Source organism: Lynx rufus, unplaced genomic scaffold (assembly GCF_022079265.1).
Source record: "Lynx rufus isolate CCGP_SWC_20201006 ecotype Redwood Valley unplaced genomic scaffold, mLynRuf1.p SCAF_8, whole genome shotgun sequence".
NCBI lineage: Eukaryota > Metazoa > Chordata > Mammalia > Carnivora > Felidae > Lynx > Lynx rufus.
Window position 1 is genome coordinate 119,568,210 of NW_025814896.1, and position 20,431 is coordinate 119,588,640.

Consider the following 20,431-nt stretch of genomic DNA (forward strand, 5'->3'; position numbering starts at 1 on the left):
ACGCTTAAATTGAACGTCAGTTTGAACCGATGTTTACAGAAGTCTGTTATCAGTCAATTCTGATTTGGGGGTTCAGAACCTTCACACCAAACTTCCACCATTCAGGACCACCTTACTCCACTGAAAATATTCCCCACAACCCTCCAGCTTCAGTGAGAGTGGTGGTCCTTACCCTCCCACCCACATGACCAACAAGGCCTCGGGAACTCCCCCTCCAAAGCATCCTTGACAACAGGAGAGAGTGAACCTACTGTCACCGTAAAATGTTCTTGAGGCATCTTGTTGTCTTAAAATAGATGGAGATTTTACACTGGCCTCCATGATGGTGAATTTTAATAAAACCTTTCTTCCCCTCTGAGCAAGACCGATGCTCTGTGCTGGGCCTCTGCTGGGACTTCCGTGCCCCTGGCGGACCACCCTGGTGGGCAGCGCAGCCTTACAGGACACTCCACTGTGTGTTGACACTTTCAGGCACCTTCAATTTATTATCTTATGTAATTTTCATGCTCATGCTGCAAGATGGAGGCTGGTTTTCCTATTTGGGAGATGTGAAGACCCAAGCTCCAGAGGTAAAGTGATTCGCCCCGGTCAGTGGCAGGCCTGATGTTTAACCCTTGAGCTCCTTCCCTCTCATTAAAAAAAAAAAAAAAAAAAAAAGATAAAAAAAGAGCTTACACTGCTCATTTCCCTTTTGTTTTTAAAAATAAAGCCTAAAACATTCTAAGGCCCCAGTTTTTTTGGACAGGGCAGCTGGAGTCCCAGCACACTCACTCTCTGATTACACACTGTTCCCCGCAGAAGCTCGGGGGCCCCTGGGACTTGGAGCTGCTGATAGGGAGAGTCCCTCCTCACCCAAGAAACCGTAATAACCTGCTGATTCCCACACTGCCTGAAGGCTTTGCTTGTCAAATATCTCTTCCCCCAGAATCTATTTTAAGGAAGGCATTTGGTGTTTTCTTTTATGATGGAGCTGCCCAGAAAAAATGGTCTGAGGCTCCAGAAACTGCCACGGAGTGAGGAACTCAGCAGTGAAGGGCTGCTCAGCTCCCTGGGGTCCCCACTGCCAGTCCCCTCCCTTTGTGGTGGGGTTACAGGGAGGACAACAGCACATGAAGCTTCTAACCCAGCCATGGGAAAATTGCCCAGAGAAACCAGTAAGGTGGGTGGGGCTGTAGGTTTGGAATCAGGCAAACCTAGCTTTGGAAAGCTGGCTCTGTGAGGAAGTCACTTAACCCTCTCTGGGCCAGCGGTTTCCTCATCTGCATCCACCTGTCAGGCTGTTACGCAAAAGTTAAGCCTTTAACACATGCCTAGGTTACCAGAGTTACTTTAAATGGTGGAGTCCCGGTAAATTCATCGCCCTGGAGGGTAATCGGTGGAGTCAGGTTGCTGGGGGTGGGGCTGAGGTCCATGTGCTCCGGATCCCAGCCTGCTGCCAGATCAGATCACGTGGCTGCACGGCTAGAGTCCACAGCCAGAGAGCCCTTTGCCAAACAACTCACATCTCTGGGCCTCAGTTTTCTCATCTTTAAAAGGGAAGGTGAAGAGATCATAAAAGCTGCTATTAAGGGCTGCCTGGAACTCCCCTCATGATCTCTGCCAGGCAGGGAGGCCTTGAGTGTGTGAGCAAGGACAGCAGGACTGGCATGGGGAGGAGGCGCCATGGGCAGAGGGACAATTCCCAAGAAGGGGCGGCTATTACTCCTTTCCCACAGAATGGGCCCAGCTGAGTCTGGAAAGCACCGAAGCCACAGCGTCTACACCCGCTGCTTTCTACAGGAGGACGCCGAGGCCCAGAGCAACTAGGTGACGGGCTGAGGGAACTTTCGCTGAGTTTATGGGACAGCCCAGCTAAAACTTAGGTCTCCAGACAGGGTTAGGGAATACCCTACACGTTTTAGAAAATATGGTGCTTAGTTCTGGTTTGAATTTGCTCACTGACCTCTCTTCTTTGGAGAACCACGTTTAGCTTATGGTTCAGGAGGAAATCTTAGGGTTGTTAGCTCCTGCGATCCCACTTCATGATTTAGTGCTAGGGCTGCAGGGGGGGTGGTGGTGCTGGGGGGAGCCTGCCAGGAGTGGGTCACTGCACCCAGGCCTGTGCGGGATGCAGGGGGTGGTGACAGAGGAGGACTTGGGTGTCTGGTGGTCTTCTGTGGCAGCAGCTGCCCCGGGGGTCTGTGGGGAGGGGCAGGGTGAGGCCTTAGGGAAGGGGCGCTGGAGGTTCCCCAGCCCGTGTGGCCTCAGCCTCAGGGTGGACAAGGCGCATCCAGGCAGAGAACCCACAAGAGGCTCAGCTGGCATCGTTGATGGGAGTCCGAGAGCCGCCGAGCAGTCTCTCGTGCTCGCCCTCCTCTGCGGGGGGCCGGCCCCTGGACAGGCGGGCCAGCAGCGGCCGGTGCAGCCCGTTGTAGAGGGCGGTGCCCATCAAGAGGATGAGGAAGCCCAGGATCTGCAGCGGGTGGAAGGCCTCCCAGCCCAGCGCCAGGCTCAGGGCCCAGATGACGATGGTGCGCAGGCTGTCCAGCACCATGCGGGTGGTGGCGCTCAGTTCTTTGGTGACGCTGATGCCCGCGAAGTTGAAGAAGGCAATGCTGCTGATGTTGCCCAGCAGTGCCAGGGCGATGAGTGGTTGTCGGCCCACCTGGCAGAAGGCGTCCAGCGTGTCCTCCAGCGTCCCTCGCGGGTTTCCGCTGAAGGAGCCGGCGGGGATGTAGTACATGGGCACCAGCAGCAGGGAGAGGATCACGAAGCCGAAGAGGCCTGTGGGAGTGGAAGAAGTATGCGGCACTCTCTGCCCACCCCGAGATCCCCAGCTTAGCCCGCCCAGCAGGGGCTCCCCTGGTGTCCCTCCCGCCACCCCTCCCAGCTCCTCCCTCACACCTGCGCCTCCCTGCAGGGCCTGGGGCTGCCTGCTCATCTGGAATTCACAGCGGCCTGCTGAGGGGGCTCTAGCTGCCCTCTTCCGCTTTAACCGTGTTTTCTGTCTGGACCCAGAGTAAGACACGCGCTATATCGTTACCAGTATATGTGTGCACAGGCACGGATACGCTTGTGTGCGCACTTTCACAAACCAACAGGCACCCTCGCAATGTTCTCTGGCTCTTTTAAATTCTGTTATTCATTTAAAAAAGAATGGCCGCTGCCGCCACTGCACTGCTCTCCCAAGTGTGGAAAAACACCGTTCTCTAATTCAGTGCCATTGGTCTGTGACCAGGAGCTGGATCTGAACGTAAATCCATGCGCTGCTCCATTCAGAAAGTCTTGCAAGGGAGAAAAAAAATGAGTGGATCCAAACAAACTCCTTGATGATGCGGTTGACTAACTAGTCGATGATCCAGCTGATTAACGCTGTGCCAGAAGCCCTCGGCGCCCTGTGGGCCAGGCGCACACAGCTCCCTGACTGGCCCGCAGGCCACGCTTGGCCAGGACTGCTCTAATCTGCCCTGCTGGTTTCATACCTTTAAAGCTTATCCGCTTTGGGAGTTACTTTCCTGCTCAAACACCCGTCGTGCTTCCAGGTGGCCTAGATGGCTTAGTCAGTGAAGTGTCCGACTCTTGATCTCGGCTCAGAACATCTCATGGTTCGTGAGATGGAGCCCCGCATCGGGCTCTGTGCTGGAAGCACGGAGCCTCCTTGGGATTCTCTCTCTCCCTCTCTCTCTGCCCCTCCCCCACTGGCATGTGCATATGCACACTATGTCTAATAAATAAATAAAACATGAAAAAATAAAAACCTTTGGTGGTTCCTCCCTGCCCATCACGGAAAGTCTAATCAACTTCCCAGACGTTCAAGGTTCTCCGGGATGAGACCCTGACCCATTCACTTCCTGATCACTGTCCCAACATCAAACCCATACCTCACCCAACTACTCCTCACTGGTTTCCACATTCATGGCCAGCTCCCCACGCCTTCACTTTGTCTGGAGTTCCCTCCTTCCCACTCCTGTTGCAGCTCACGTGCCACCTTCCCTGTCCTAAAGACACTCAGATGTGCTTGGCAAGTGACACATCGTTTGAGCACAAGTGGCCTGAGCCCAAATGCGCTGTCTGGTCCTTTCTTGCTGGCCAACTCCTCTACAGTGGGGCATGTATCCCCTTCATCCTCCACCTCGGCCCCCCTAGCTCCTGGCTCTGTGCATGGCAGGCGTCAGAGTATCTGTCAACACACACGTGGTGAAGGGAGGGAGGAATGGGGGGATCACCCCCTCCCCGTGGACCCTGGCACCTTGCCCCGTGCTCCTGCTTGTGTGTCCCCTCCACGTGCTGCCCTCCGGGGTGTCCCGGCAGCAGCGCCCTGCTCCCAGCCCCCGTGCTCACATACCCTCAGTGCCAACTGCCCGCAGTGGGTGCACATTGTGCCTGTAGACGAACTTCTCCTCTAGCACCATCTGGATGGAGACGATGATCTGGGCCATGATGATCAACAGGTCCCCTGTGGGGGAAGTGAGCCAGGGTGAGACTGGGCTGCATGGGGCGGGGGGCAGGGATGGAGGATGGCTGTGGAGCCAGAGGCAGGGTGGCAGGCCCAGTGCAGGGTTAGACGGCTCCCACAGGGACACAACCACCCCCACAGCCCCTGCCTTTTGCAGGGCACCATATAGTTTATGACGCAATCATGACAGTCCTATGCCTGGTTTCCTAGTCCCTGAGGGGTGGGGTAGCCCCGCAGGGCAGGCACTGTCACCACTCTGGGCCGAGGCTCCAGAAGGCCCAGAGGCCTGCCTGGGACTGCGAGTGGCACAACGGGGTGATAAGCAGGTCTTTTGAGAAGCACAAGCCTTTGTGATAGACATTTCTGGTTTAGTCCGTCCTCGGAGGACCAGAGGGGTCCCATCATCATAGAAGAGGCTGCAAGGCCTCCTTTCCGGAACGTGGGGATTACTATGATGATGACCTTCAGCACTCACGCCGGGCTGGGTACTTAGTAAATGCTCAAGAGACATCCGTTCCCTTCCTCTCGCAGACCCAGTAGGTTGTGTGTTTATCATGGCACAGACCCTCTCCCTCCTGACCTCCCCTCCTTAGCCACCCCTCTCTCATGCTGCTTGTGCCTCTGTGCACTCTATCCGCCACCTCGAGAGCAGGTGCGTGCCCAAGTCGGCCTGTAGGTCCCCCATGTGCCCTCACCAAGGGCCTGGCATACAGAAGAGCTTGCAAAAGTCTGTTGACGGACTCTGTGCTTGGCTCCCAGGGAGGACAGGACAGGATGGGCAGCCCCTGGGTCCCTGGCCCTTGTCGTACCTGTGATCACTTCGCTGAGCTTATGCTGATCATCATGCTTGCTCAGAAGGTCAGCCAGGCCGACGACCACCAGCCCCGCGATGGTGGCAAGGATGCCCAGCCACTGGCTCAGCGCCAGCCTCCGCCCCAGGAAGGCCACCGAGAACAGGCCTGTGAATATAATCACTGCTCCCCGCAGCATCTGGAAGCTGGATGCACTGGTCATGTTCAAGGCTAGAAGAGGAGAGACACACAATGTTAGCTCCCAAGGGCTGAGGCTATCTTTTCACTGAGGTGTCCTCAGGGCTGAAGACACACCTTGCACATAGCATGTACTCAGTAAATCTTGTGTGTGTGTGTGCGTGCGTGCGTGTGTGTGTGTGTGTGTGTGTGTAAGTCTGGGAGTGGGGCAGGAGTGAGATGAACTGGGGTGGGGGTGGCTGTTTCACCAGTGGCCCCCCGGGCTCTTCTCAGCCTGGCCCAGCTACTCACCCACATACATGATGCTGGTACCCGTCATGTCGCAGAGGGCTGGGGGCAGGAAAAGAAGGGGATTGAAGGGCTGCTGGGGATCCATGCTGCCCTCTGGGTGCCTCGCAGCTCTGCACCGGAGCAAGTAGAAGGCAGCCAGGCAGGAGAACTCTCCCAGGAACATGCCCACTGCCTGCAGGGGACAGAACCCTAGAAGTTTAGAGCTGGAAGGAGAATCACCTTTGACAAAATTTTAACACAGCCTTTCTTCAAACAAAAGCTCATCTATAACTTGATGTGTCCAACAGACCAAAGCAGAGCTACTGTGTGTGAAAGGCTAGACACCACCTCCTAGGTCTAAGCCCTCAGCTCTAGAAACATCCTGATGGGAACCTTAAGGCTGTGTACAGCTGGTCTGAAAACCATCAGGGTAGGCCAACCTCTGGTCAAGCTCCAGATTGAGAAACAGAGGCTCAGAGAGGGTTAAGAACTTACTTAAGGTCACAGAGCAAGTCTGCTGGCAGAGCTGGGGCTGAAATACTAGCCTCCCGCTTCCCAGCCTAGCGATAAGGTGCTTTCCATTTATGGTGTCTGCTCTATCCCAGAGGAGTCCGGGCTGCCCGTGGGTGCAGAGCGGGCTTTGCTCCTGGGGTTGACGTTTTCCAAATGTGTCCTGACTTGGACATGGGAGGGCTGGCCTTACAGCGTCCGGGGCAGGACTGCTCACCAGGACTTACGCAGGCCTTCCAGAGAGGGCTGTGCCCTCTGCCTTCTTCCACGGGCACTCACACCCTGGCGTCTGTTCTGGGGAGGGAGGGAGGGAAGGAGATGGTTCTCCCGGGAGCAGGGGAAGGCACCACCCTGGGTCAGGAAGCAGCAGGGCCTGGTGGGCACACATGACCTGAGGCCTGGGTGGTCAGAGGTGGGGAGGCAGGGACGGGGCTAGATACCTGAAGGAAGGGATGCTGGAAGCTGTGTTCCTTGCTCCCTCCGCAGCCCGGGGCCACGAAGTTGTCTGCCCACCTGCAGCGGAGAGAGAGAGAAGGTCAAATCCTTGGGCGCGTGCGGGCTCTGCAAGCCTGGCTCTGGGGCCTACGGACAAGCTGGCTCCTCTCAGAGCCAAGAGGCCAGACTTAGGGGACTTGGCCCAGCGTGAGACTCCCGCTCGAAGGGGCCGGATTCCACAGCACGAAGCCTTCATCTGGGACCATGGACAGGAAGCGGGGGCCTAGAAACTTTTAGCCAAAACACAGCATTTCCTCAAACTGGGAACGTAGCCCCGCAGTACCTGTGACTTTGTCACGCGCACAAGTCACAGTTACTCTCACCAGCCCATCGGAGTCCTTGCGGATACTGTGAAGTGCCAATTACATCCATCGCTACTACAAAATTACGGCAATTAGACCTACTGCTTATCATTTTGTGTTAAGAAGCATATACACACATATCACTCTATCACAAATAGGATTTTTCAATGTTCTGATAACTTTACTTCAACATAAGTGGCTTTTTCTGTAATCCTATCCTTTATCTGCATATTTTAAAACAACATTCCAGGCTTTACCAGACTGTCAAAGGGGCCCATGGCACGAAAAGTACCAGGCGCCTGTGGTCTACGAGGGCATCTGGGCCCTGGGAAATGACTGTCTGGCAGAGAGCAGCCGGTCACCTTCATATCACCTGAAGGGTCTGGAGGGTCTTTCTAGCACTGACTGTAAAGCAGGTGGCAAGTGCGTGGCTCTAGCAGAGGGGACGCCCAGCCGGCACCCTGGCAGATGGCATAACCGAGTGTGGCGTGCTTCCCCAGCAACCCCAGACACGAGCCCAGGACCCCTCACGGCCCTGTGCCCTGGCAGCTACCGCCAATCATTCTGCACCGTCTGCCGTCCGTGCACTACAGCTCCTGCCCCTGAACTTCGTTTTTGCTGGGCTTTGTCGTGTCCCTGAGGTCTAGTCTAACCTCTTCCATTTGAAAGTCCTTTAGCTATTTGGGAGACTTTTCCACCTTCTTTTGAATCTTCTCATCTCCTGCCTAAAGAGCCACAGCTCCTCCTAACCTTTTAGTCCCCTGGCTGCTGACTTCTGGAAGCATGCAGGTGGGCCCGGGCCCGGAGCTGGGTGATCTGGCTTGGACTGAGCCTGGCAGGAGGGCACCCCCACCCCCCTCATGTTGCATATCCTGCCGTTCGTCGACATGGCTTCAACCGCGTCTGTCATATCACAAGCTGACTCAAGCCAACGCAGACCCAGGGCAATGTCCTGCGGGCCATGGACCTGCTCCTTGTGTAGCACCCCACGCATAGGTGGAGGCTGTCTGTAAACCGCAAGACCCAGGACTTTCTTTTTCTTAAATGTCCTTCCTCGCAATGTCTGTCAAGAGCAACCACACGGTAGTACCTAGCCCTGCTCTGCTGGCTCATTTCTGCAACAAGGCCAAGGTCCCAAAAGGTAAGGGGAGGCTTTTGTTTCCTGTGCCCTCCACAGTGCTACAAGTATGGGCCACTAGTTAGGGCCTGGGTTTGACAAAGATCCTGGCCAGCCCTGGCTTCTCTCTGCCCTGAGTTTGAGGAGGGGACCAGGGAGCTCTTTCCCACAGCCCGGGGCAAGGGCATAAGGCCCGGATGCTGGCAGCATGAAGGGCAGGTAGAGCTCCTGGGCAGCCATGAGGGCGAGACCACATCCATTCACTGATCTGACCACACCCCAGGGCCAGTGAACAAAACAGGGCCGTGGCAAACTTATCTCGCAGTGAATGAGCGGGAGACCCCGGCACTCCAGAGATGCCAACAGGGGCAGGTAGGAGGGCCTGTGGTTCTTGGGAATGGTGAGGGTCAGAGGAGAGCTGAAGGGTGGGAGTTCTGACAGGACTGGTTGGAAATGTAGGGAGAAATCTGGGTCAGGGGACCAGGCTGTGAGCAGTCCCAGTACCAATGTGGCAAAGAAAGCCCCCACTACAGAAACCACCGGCTCTCTGAGGTCTCACTTCTGTCCGATTCGCGGCAAGTTCGGGCTCTTGGATCCCCGGGCAGGAAGGACTACTCTCACTCTGGGAGGCCCTGGGGGTGAGGCACCCAAGTGTAACAGAGGAGATGCGAGGAGGAGTAAAGAGGTTAGGCTTTACCAAGGTGTATAGCCAACTGCCCCAGGTCAAGTCAGAGATGGAAATTCCTGGAGCTGGAGCCAGGGCTCTGCCAGGAGGAATGAGGGAGGTCCTGCCAAGTCCGTGAAGGTGAGCCAGAAGCTCAGGGCGAGGGCATGCGTGCAAACCCCTTCCCCATCATGGTACTACACCCAGCATACATGGTAGGCTCGTGAAGTGCCCCCCCCCCCCCACCCCCGCCTCGATCTAGGGGTAGAGCCATCTCCCGGGACTCCCCCGGGGTGACTGCCTATGCAGCTTATAGCAACGACAACTCACATGTCTCACCGTGTGTTCCAGAGTCACTATCACTTAAGAGAGTGGAAGCTCAGCATCCAGCAACTTCTCCACCTCTGGACCCCCAGCTCCTGGCACATTACTATACAGAAGCTCCAACATTTTGTGGTCGGATAAATGGGACTGCCAGACTCCACCTAGCAAACAGGCAGGTACTACAGTCCAGAGGCAACGTCCTCTGGGTCCTAATTGCCCACTTGGGTGAGGTGCCACCTGCTGGTGGGGCCGGCTGGGCTTGTCCCCAGGGGTGGGCAGCGAGTGCAGAGCCGGCTGTAAGGCAGATGCTGAGCTCCCCCTCCTGCCCCGAAGACCTTCTTTGCTTTCCCCAAGGGGTGGGTCTGCCTCAACAAGTTGGGGCTGGCAGTGTTCCCAGCTTGGGAAATGGAGTCCTCTTGTATCTGAAGGCTCAGAGCAGGCTTGCAGCCCAAGGGATTGGGTGTCAGGACCGGCGGCCCTGCCCAGCCTCTCTGCAGGCAGGGAAGAGTTCGGACCTGCAGGCACTTAGGGCTGGAGTCAGGCTTCCTGTCCTGGTCCTGAGACAGGCTTCAGCTCACTGTGTCGGCACAGGTGGACCCCAGACAGCACAGAACAAGAGACCAAAACCAGCTCCAGTTCATGGGGGGATGACAGCAATGGCCCCTAGGGTGGGGTTGTTGTTTGCAAAACGCTTCACTACATGTTTTTAGGAAGGAACAAGTCACTGAGCACCGACTTCGTGCCAGGCCTGTGCTGAGCACTTCACGTACTTCATTTTCCAGGCGGGGACTTGCAGGCTTGGGGTGGAGGGGTGGAGGGGTGGAGGGAGCCGGGCTCAGACTCACACAGTTAACAAAAGGCCGGGTCTAGCGCCAAACCCAACTGCTCACATGCTTTCCGAAGAGGCGGCAGGATATGTGGAAAGCTCACGACTTTTGAGCCTCATAGGTAGGACAAGTGAATAGGTTTCTCATTTATAAAATAGGGATGATGATGCCAATACTGATGAACTGTCAGAAGCAATAAATAATAGGAGATATGTAAGAGGTGGCCCATGGCGGGTAGTCAATGAAAGTCCTTTTCTGCCCCTTCTCCCTCTTTCCCCTCTACTGAGCAGGAGTCTCACCCCTCGTGTTGGGTCAACATTGCCTGCTCTGCTCCAGCCCTAAAGCTGGAGCATTCTCTGTGACCCACCCTGCTGGCTGAAGCAGGGGCGGCTGGAGGGGCCACAGGGCCAACAAGTGCCGATACAGGAGAAGAAACGCAACCATCATCTCAGGAAGCACCTTATTTGACAAAGAACCCGGGGACCAGAGAGGGCTGGCTTGAGGGACACGGGGCTCCTCGGGTGCAGAGGAAAGGCCAGCACCCAGGGGCCTCCTCCTCCAGTTCTGTGCTCCTTCCTCAGCACCTGAATTTCTCCCATCACCTTCTTATTCCAGATTCTTCCCACTCCCCTCGCTGAAGTGGAGAGAGGTCAGCTCTGCAGATGGGCCCTCTCTTCTCTCTAGATACTGTACCCTAAGGGAAAGCCATGGTCTCATGGGCAGGAGGCCTGTGGGACCCCGCAAGGGTCTGGCTCACGCTACATGAGTAGATGCCTTCTGTTGGCGGAGACTGGCTTCTTTTAGATGGGGTCTCGGCAGGCCGGTGGAGGGGGCGGTGTGGGCTCCCCGTGCTGGGGGTGAATCACTCTGGCATGGCCAAACTCAAAGCTCAGCACTCTGAGAAGCGTGCACAACCACGTGAGGGCAGGGGGTGCGGACAGACTGAGGATGTGGCTGATGGAGCTCCCTCGGACCGACCGGTTGTGCGTCCCACCCCCCTCACAATCTCTGCCACTTCCTCTGGCGCCCCCGGCTTGTCAAGCCTGGTGAGTCAGCTTCTTTCTCCTGCCTGGGATCTTTGGAAGGACCACAGAGCTTCTCCACTCTCTGGGTGTCACAGCGGTTGGTAATAAACAGTCACGAGCCCTCTCATCTAAGTATTGCAAAATCTTCCTCAGTGGATCCCTTGTTTCTGGGTGGAAGGTGGGGAAATGACGCCCATTTTACAGATGAACCTGAGGCTTGGGGAGGCCCCATGACTCACCTAATCCCATAGCTTCCAAGCCTTGCAACTCTTTCCACTCTACATACGGCCCTCCTGAGGCTGGCAAAGGAACCCTCTGAAGCAATTATCCAATGCCAGCTCGTGGGATTTAAGGGTAGGGACAGCCACCAAGGCAACAGTTAGAGCTGGCACAGAAAGGCCATATACAAGTCCTTCCCTAATAGAGGCCCGGTGGTTCCAGGCCTCCTGCCACCTTCCTGGCAGGGTTCCTGCACCAAGGGCCTGACTTTGGAGGGGAAGTCACCCCCCCCCTCCGCCCCCCACCGGCCCCTCCCGGGCCGGGTGAGCTTCCCAGTCTGCAGCGGTTTAGGTGGCGATCTGAGCCTTACTTAGTGTCTACTTGACACTGGCTCTTTCCATGCAGTCCCCCAGCGGGATTCAGGAAAAGGGGTCTCTGAAAGGGACAGGACCCCACAGGCAGGCTCTGGTTCAGGCAGACAGCCCTAAGCAGTGCTGAGCGGGGGAAACGTTTGGTCTGGAGACACATCAGCAGAAGGTCCCGGTGACGGGGGGGGGGGGGGGGGGCGAGGGCAGCCAAGAAAGGAGAAGCAGCTACTTCACCGGGAGGGGCCCTCTGCCAAGGCCCGGGGACAGGGCCACGGGGCCAACCTGATGGGCGGCTTTCCCTCCTGTGGGTATGTGCCCCCTGCTCCGGCCCCAGCCAGGGCAGGCCTGTCTCCTGCAGCCTCCCCAAACCTGCCGAGCGGGCAGTGGCCCCCTCCAGGGGAGAGCTGCCCTGTGGTCCCAGGACAGCAGGTGGCATGTGCTCAGCCACTTCCGTCTCTACTATGTTTAGTCTCCCCTGGACGCTGGGGACAGAAACGTGCTCCTTTTAACAGGCCAAGGAACTGAAAGAGGCTACTGGAGATGCAACGTGGGAACCGAGAGCAGCCCCTGGCTCCGGGGGGGGGGGGGGGGCGGGGAATAAGCAGGGTAACAGCAGGATCCCCTGGGCTGGGACGCAGGCCTGCTGCCCAGTCCCGGAGGTCGGGCACTCTGGTGGCAGGGAGGGGAGCTGCCACTTGCGGGATCACAACTCCCAAGGGTCACGCTTGGCTGCTCTTGCCTGCGGAGATACGAGAGGAGATCCCCAAGGAAGAGCGGCTTTGGGGTTCTGTAGCTGTGGAAGGACTGGGCTAAAATGCGGAGACCCAGGATGGGGCGCCTGGGTGGCTCAGTCGGTTAAGCAGCCGACTTCGGCTCAGGTCATGATCTCGCGGTCCGTGGGTTCAAGCCCCGCGTCGGGCTCTGTGCTGACAGCTCAAAGCCTTAAGCCTGTTTCAGATTCTGTGTCTCCCTCTTTCTCTGACCCTCCCCTGTTCATGCTCTCTCTCTCTCTGTCTCAAAAATAAATAAAAAAAAATGTTAAAAAAAAATGCGGAGACCCAGGTTCTGGTGCCCACTCTGACACCAGTCAGCTGGGCCACAAAAAGAAACTTCTCATGGGACCCTGACCACAGATCGTGGGGATGAGAATGGGTGATTTCTAGGTTTCTAACAACTTGAAATGCCCTGAAAAATGAATAGAGAAGTCTCTAGCCTCATCCCATATTGACGATGAAGAGCCCGGATTCTTGAGCCAGATCACTTTGGTTCAATTATCAACTCTGCCATTTGACAGCTGACTTGAACTTAGGCAAGCAATTCCACCTTTCCATACCTCAGGATCCTCATCCGGGGACAACGAGCGTATCTCCTTCACAGGCTGGTTACAAGAATTCATTAAACTAACACGTGAAAGGTGGCCGCAGGAGGACCGGGCACGGGATGCTCTCTGGACAGCAGTTGCTTAGTTAGCACTGGCTGTGGTCACATTCTAGCCAGTCTGTCCCTGTCAGAAACTGCAGGTCAGAGTGTGAGTTCAAATTGCTAATTCCCATCAGGATGTACATAGCTGCTCTCTCACATTTTCTCTCTGAGGGTGTCCTTCTCACAGTCTGGCCTTAGAACAATGTTTGGGGCCCAATTCTGGTGGTCCATCTGAGGTAGGGAGGCTCCTGAGAGACCCCACATCAGGTGACAGGATCAAAGGCTGGGTCCTCACATGGGAGTCTCTTTCCTGTCTCTGAGGCAGCCTCCAAGGGCAAGGCCTCCTGGGGCCAAGGATTCCCCTGGCCTCCTACCTGACCAGGAAGGAGCTGAGTTAGCACAGTTTACCCCAGTAGTAACTGGCAGTCTCAACTCTCCTTGGGGACAGAAGCCCTGGCAGACCCACGGCCACTCTGGAAGCACTTGGCTAAGGCCTTAGCTAGTACGACAGATGGGCAGACAGACAACTTGGCCGCTGTGTTCAGATCCTGAGAATGGGAGCTCTCATGTTGAGTCACCTTTACAGTTAAGGGCTCAGCAAAAGCAGGGACCTTCAGGAGGCCACAGGGCCCAGGAGACCAGCTCAAGGCACAGACACAGCCGGCCATAACCCAACCAGAGACAGTGGGGTTCACACAGAGCTTTACTTCCTTTGGAGAAGGGAGGACACAGTGGTTGCCAGGCTGTATATTCTAACCCCTTCACCTCTGATTCTAACCATCTCAAGCTTTCTTTTGGTTGCTTCAGCCTCCTTCCCTGAGTCCAGACAGTGCCTTACACCCTGTAGGTACCTTATGCATGTCTGATCAACTGAACAGGATGCCTCTCTTCCAAACTCTCCTCTGGAACATGTCTCATATCACTGATGGAGTGTGCTAGGAACAAACACCTCAAAAATGGATAGGAGATGACTGCCCCCCTCCCCCAGCCCTCAGGGGGCCTGGAACACAGCCCAGAGGGTGACTGGCATGCCTCCCCCTTGCTGTGGAGACTGACAGGGCCCAGCTGGAAGTGAGGTCTGGCTGGGAGAGGGCCACTGTCCACTGTTCTCCACGTGCACCTTGGAATCGGTTCAGAGAGAGGCCAGGATCTGGGTACTGGGGGCTCTGAGATGGTAAACAGAGGGGGCAGGAGAGCCCTGTCTTGAGGCGGGGGCAGAGCAAGAGACAAAGCACTGCCCAGACAAGGGGCTGCCTCCAGGGTCTCCTGTGCACTACAGAGAGGAGGCCGTGCTCAACCCCTCAGTCTCATGACAGCCCTGGGTCCTCAAGCCCTAACCTCCTCGGGACTATTACCTCTGTCCCACAAGCACCTCACCCTCATGCATCAGAGCTGAACTGCCCACCTGCCTTCCCTGTCTGGGTTAATGACACTTGTATTCTCGCAGGCAGAAACCCTGGACTGGTCATTGTCTCTCCATTCCGTGGGTCAGGGTTTATGGCTTCATTCTGTACCTGGTCTCTCCCACCTGTCCCTTCCTTTCCTACCTCCCTCATCTGTTATGTAGCAGGCTTGGAGTGGTATTCCCTGCACCAAACTACTCTTCATCTTGACCATCAGGTTCATCGTACCATTTGTAACCTGTCACTTTCTGCTCAAAAGCCCTTCTTTGATTGTGGGATTAAGATGCGGCCTGGGCATTTGGGGCTGGTTATAACACTCTTCGATGTGACCTTGCTCTTGCCTGCCTCGACGTCCAGCCACATGTAGATATCCCACCGAAATTTCAAGGCCCAGCTGTAACCTCTCCTCCGTGAGAAGCCCACGGGGCACCCCTTCTCTGTCGCCTCCACGCTCACGGGTTACTCGGGCTGCATGGGTTCTACCGCAGCCCGTGTGCACAAGTGTGGGAGTGCCCCTTCACCCCACCTCTGCCTACAGCTCTTGGAGAGCCTGCCTCCGACCCCAGCGTTGGGCTCCAACCCTCCCGTTTAAAGACGAGGAAACTGAGGCACGGAGACGGAAGGTGACTCGCCGGGATCAAACACTCAGCGATCAAATGAGCCGGGGCTTGGGTCCTCCAGCTGGCGACCCGGCCTCTGTCCATATTTCCCCGGGCCTCGCGCCCCTTAGGGGCCCCCAAATCGCTTGAACCGACCGGAGAAACTAGGCGAGCCGGTGAAGCCGGGAAAGGAGAGCCAAGGAAGGGGAGAGCGAGGAAGGTGCGCGGGGTCGCTGGCGCCCTCGCTGGCCGCGGCAGGTCCGGCTGAGCCCCCTCCCCTTCCAGCCAGGCCCGGACTCACTTGGCCGAGAGCGTGTTGATGGAGCCGGTGACGAGCATGAGCCCGGCCAGGAACAGCTGGTATTTGGTCCAGGCCATGGCGGCGAATACAGGGAGCGAGAAACTGCAGGGACCCCCGGGACCTCCGCGCCCGCTCCAGGTAGCAGCTCCCGACCCCGTCACCAGGGGGTCTCGGGAGCGAGCGCTTCCGGGCCGGGCGTCACGTGACCCGTCCAGGTCCCGCCCCGCGCCGTGGCCCCGCCCCGCCAAGGAGCGCGCCGGGCAGCCGTGCGGAGGCGGTGCGGAGCCGCCCGGGGCGCGCCGGTCCCCACGGCGTGACCGTGGCAAGTTACGGACCCAGGTCTCCCCATTTGTAAAAGCGGTGAGAATGCATTGTTGATGTCGGAGCGTTTTGTAAACCGTTTAAAGAGATTGAGCTGAGCGCTGTCAGAGACGAACCACAAAGTGGAAACGGCCTCTTGGGAGTCTCGTCTGAACAGGGAAGCGCCCGGGAGGCCTGGAACGTGTCCCTAAGATGTGTTGTTCACATCTTCCAGAAAAGTGGCGTAGTCCACTTTTGGTCCCCGGGAGACCATGTTATAGCTGAGGAAACCAAATCAAAGCAAGTCAAGTGATTTGCGTCATTACGATCATGCTAGTGAGTGATGGAGTGGGGGGTTTGCACGGGGGTTCTTCAGTCTCCTTCAGATCCCTACCTCTGACACAGCCCCTCCACCAGGGCTCCCAACGTGCATTCCCAGGATGCTGCTCTGAGGCATCCGCGGCAGAAAGACCTAGGTTTGGTTGCTGAGGATTTCCGGCTTTTAAGATCCTAGTCCTAGTTCTCAGCGCCCCCCACCCCCCATGTCCTCTGTTCTCTTCTCCGGGCCTCTAGTCTGCACCTCATGCCTGTCACATCACATGCTGGAGTGCAAAGCCTTGGGGAAACTGCTTAAGACCCAGGGGACACATTTTCCCCATTACTGCAGATCTTGTTACTGTTTGCCAGCTCCTCCTTCTTGCCCTAACACTGCATTGAACTTGTGAAAATGGCCAGGGTTGAATCAGAAAAACTCTGAAGGGACTGCACCAGACCTCTTTATTGCAGGAAGATCTGAAAGAGAAGGTGCACGAGTGGGGTCCTGGACAAAATGTAGGAGGTTACTGGGAAAAGGGCTTTCCTGGAGGAGGGAATGCCAGTGGGATGGCACGGAGGCTCGAGTGGGCGTGGAGTGTGTCTGGGTCCCACAGACCTGCCAGGAACTTTTCTGCTTCCGTCACTGGAGCCTGCTCTCTTCTGTCAGCGGGAGACGTGCAGATACAGAGGAGGGTTCTTCCCAGCTTCTTGTCCTCAGTAATGCAACTAGTTTCATGTGACTTATATATTTTATTTATTTATTTGTTTGCATGATTATTTTCGTTTTTTAAAAATGTTTATTAATTTTTGAGTGAGAGAGCACGAGCAGGGGAGGGACAGAGAGAGAGGCGGGGACAGAAGATCCAAAGCGAGGTCTGGGCTAACAGTAGTGAGCCCGATGTGGGGCTTGAGCTCATGAACCGTGAGTTCATGGAGATGATGACCTGAGCTGGAGTCAGGCGCTCAACTGACTGAGGCACCCAGGCAGCCCCATTTTACTTTATTTTGCGAGTTTGTTTATCTAAGTAATCTCTACACCCAACGTGGGTTTTGAACTCACGACCCCAAGTCAAGAGTCGCATGTTCTTCTGACTGAGCCAGCCAGGTGCCGCATCATGTGATATTAAAAGGAATCCATGCAGTTATCAAAATATATTCACCGAGACGCTGAGGCCTGTAGAGGTGCATGAAGGCAGACAGGCAGACCACACCAGCTGGATCGCCCCATCCCTATTGGAGACAGTTCCTACAGGCTATAGTGACACACTGGATGGGACTCTGGACCATTTTCCCGACAAGCCAAGGGCTCTGTCCTGAAGTAAACATTCCTAATGACCAGTGGTGTCACCAGCCCGACATGATGTCACTAACAGCACAGTCTTTGTCTGTGTCCACAGCCACATCATACAATGAATTTTAACTTATCACAGTGTTCTGACCATTCATCAAGCTGCTGTCCCTGGAGCCCAGGAGACAGGAGGATTTTGGGGGCAAATATACATGGAACCCCCTAAGTGTCAGGCCCTGAGTCAGGTGTGGGGCCCCAAAGACAAGCAAGACAAGACCCCTGCCCTCCAGGAGTTCAGGACTTTATGGAGGATAGGGGTGAGCACACGAGTAACCACATAGTAGTGTGAGTAAGAGGCAGAGGAAGTTGGGAAGGGGATGGTTTCCCTAAGAGGGGCAGGAGCGAGGGCATGACAGTGACAGTCAGTGCTGTCCTGGACCAGGTGCCCCTGTCTGTGCCCATCTGTGCTTGACCTTAGTCCTCACAGCAGCCCCATGAAGCTGGAATTCTAGGGATATTTGAGCAGGGACTTGAAGGAGAAGCAGGATTGTTCCAGGTGGAGACGGGGGCATTCCAGGCAGAGGCCACCATGTGGACACAGTGGAGGTGGCCAGCCAGCCTTCACACTGACAGCCTAGCCTGGCTAGGCAGTTTACAGGTGAAAACTAGGGTTGACATTAGTGACCATAGGTGGCAGTGAGCCCAGGACAAAGGCACTGGAGTCACAGGAGATAGATTCCGAGAAAAGTAGGGAGGAATCTGGGTGGGTATGTTTGCAAAATCCTCTGGATTCTTATTTGATGAAATTCAGGGATAGAGCTTAATCCGTATGTTGGGTACAAATTTGCCTCGTAATTTTGGAAGCCCTGGTTTCCTGGGTTAAGCAACATGTCCACAAAGCAAACCTTAAAACTTTCTGAGCCTGTAGGAAGTCAAAGGTGGGTCAGTCTTCTCTGTGTGGTGATCTTGGCCATCAGAGGAACAGCTGTCATAATTGCTCAGATTTGATTGTCTTGATTAAAGACAGCAGCTTCTGTGAAGATTGGAGTTACATGAAAGGGAGGAAATTTAGCAAATTTTTAGCAAAGGGAGGAAATTTACTAAGCGTTAGGGGTGCTCCTTCCACAGAATCCTGTGTGTGGATAGGCTGGTAGGCGGACAGACATACGACGTTCTTCATGATCCTCTAAAGGTTGCAGAACCTAGAGGAATGGAGTAACATCTGTGCAAGCTGTCCTAGACTAGGGAAGAGAGAGAGGGTGGCCTCCAGCGGGCTCTGTCCCTTAGAGTAAATTGACCATGGGTTAGTCGCTTAATCACTCAGCGCCCTACTTACCTGTCTGTAAAGTGGAAACAATAGCATTCAGAGCTTGTGTGCAAAGGGAAGGAGGACAGACGCAGAAGTGCAGTTGGAGGCCCCATGGGGAGGATCAGTGTCGCTGCTGTGAGGTCAGGGCTGGTCCAGCAGAGAGGTACACAGAAGGATCTGAGGCAGTGCATTAAAAAGCACTTCGCATGATTTGCCTAAGTGCATGACCCAGGCTTCTGGCCGGGGACATTTTGAATCAATTTGCATTACCTCCAAAGCACCTCTAATTTCCGGAGTCAAATACAAAATGTGTCACTGCAAACTCCTGCATTTGTATGCAGAGCTTACTGCCTGCCCATGTCTTGTCTGAAAGATTGAACATTGTCCTGATCAATTTAATCACATTTTGGATGAGGAGAGTTACTTTACCCAGGAAGGGACAGAGAGATACGTGGACAGGGAGTCCAGGACGGGCCTGTTTTGTTCTGAACAGGCTTTTGCTGTATGTCCTTGGGCCATTTCCCTCCTGGGTACTGTTCCCCTGCTAGAATGTGACCTCCCTGTGGGCAGGTGACAAAGACTTCTTTTGCTCAACCAGACTTTAGTCCTGAATCTTCTCCTAGGCTCATATGGGCACTTCCATATAAAATCCAGTTTTGGTAAGAGCCCTGCTAAGTTAGTGTAACCAGAACCCTGTATTCTCCATATCTCTGATCGACTTCCATATCTTACCGGATTCTTCATCCCCCACCATCTCCCAGGTGTCTGATCACCTGGGCCTGTCTTTAGCACGAATCCGGTTAGGTTGGTTTAGCCAGAATCCCCGTTTATCGCTGAGGCTTCTTCTTAGTCGTTTTCCATCCGCCGACCCCCTGCCCCCACTCCTTGGTTATAAATTCCCACTTGCCCCTGCTGTATTTGGAATGGAGCCCGATTCTACACCAAGGTCTCTTGTCCTCTAGCGCAATAGTCCTGAATAAAATCTGTTTTTATTGCTTTAACTACTCTCTGGCCCTGGTTTTTCTCTGACACAGGGTTAGGTGTTCAGGTGCCATCACTCACAACAGGGTGGGTGCTTTGGGGCAGCCATCTGAGGCTGGGAGGAAGAGGGCAGGGTCAGGTCCCAGCTGTTTCCTGGGAGAGCAACTGAGACAGTAGATCCCGTCCGACCAGACCTCACCTAGGAAGGGAATGTGAACGATCTATACTGGTGGAGAGGAGGTGGGTGTTGGGGTTCACCAGCTCTTTCCGGCTGACTTTAGTGGTTTCTATGGTGACTGGAGATGATTAGATTAGGAGTCACCTGCTCCTTCCAGCTTCAGACTCTCATGAGGTCATTCTCAAACCTCTCTGCCTTTCTTCCTTAGAGTCTTTTTTTGGAGCCCCTTCCATCTGTCCTTTAGAGCCGGTCACTAGATCCTGGAAGCTGGTGTTTGCCTTGGTCCTCTGGGAGCATGATCAAGTTGGATCCCGATAAAGCACAGACTTCCAGTTAAATTTGATTCAGATCAGCCATGAATCATTTTTCAGTGTAAGCATATCTCCAAGGTTGTGTGGGAGGGTACATGTATACTAAAAGTGATTCATTATTTATTTGAAATTCAAATTTAACTGGGCATCCCGAATTTCATCTGCTCACACTGGCACCCAGCTCAGTCCCCTCACTCACAGAGAATGAGCCATGATGGTGGCTGCACTGAATTGGTGTGTCTTAGGTAAACATCGTCCTTTGAATGTGCTGCTGAGTAAGCCCATGATGTTTTCTTTTTCTGACTCTGTTAAGTCTCTAAATTTACATCAACCTCTAGGAAATGAGCCTCACACAGGGAACCCCCCAGGCTCCTGTGTTTAACACCCTTCTGGCTAGGGGTGAGGGCATCTGTAGGGGATTTTTTTTTTTTTTTAACGTTTATTTATTTTTGAGACAGAGGGAGACAGAGCATGAGCGG

At 55.0% G+C, this 20,431-nt stretch overlaps 1 protein-coding gene across 1 annotated transcript; it reads right to left on the bottom strand.

The window, feature by feature from the left end:
• Window positions 1–1,180: 1,180 nt before the first annotated feature.
• Window positions 1,181–15,444, bottom strand: SLC35F6 (solute carrier family 35 member F6). Its single transcript, XM_047069368.1, has 6 exons — window positions 15,271–15,444; window positions 6,645–6,717; window positions 5,716–5,887; window positions 5,245–5,457; window positions 4,325–4,435; window positions 1,181–2,763 (listed from the first exon to the last, which is right to left on the bottom strand). The coding sequence occupies exons 1-6, from the start codon at window positions 15,345–15,347 to the stop codon at window positions 2,294–2,296; spliced, it is 1,116 nt and encodes a 371-aa protein (XP_046925324.1). The 5' UTR covers window positions 15,348–15,444; the 3' UTR covers window positions 1,181–2,293.
• Window positions 15,445–20,431: the final 4,987 nt, after the last annotated feature.

Bases quoted from the DNA above. Each gene is read 5' to 3' on its own strand.
- SLC35F6 (XM_047069368.1), bottom strand. From the start codon at position 15,347: ATGGCCTGGACCAAATACCAGCTGTTCCTGGCCGGGCTCATGCTCGTC. The intron at 6,718-15,270 runs GTGAGTCCGGGC...TCTCCGCTGCAG, and splicing joins ATCAACACGCTCTCGGCCAA to GTGGGCAGACAACTTCGTGG. The intron at 5,888-6,644 runs GTATCTAGCCCC...TGTCCCCTGCAG, and splicing joins TCCAGCATCCCTTCCTTCAG to GCAGTGGGCATGTTCCTGGG.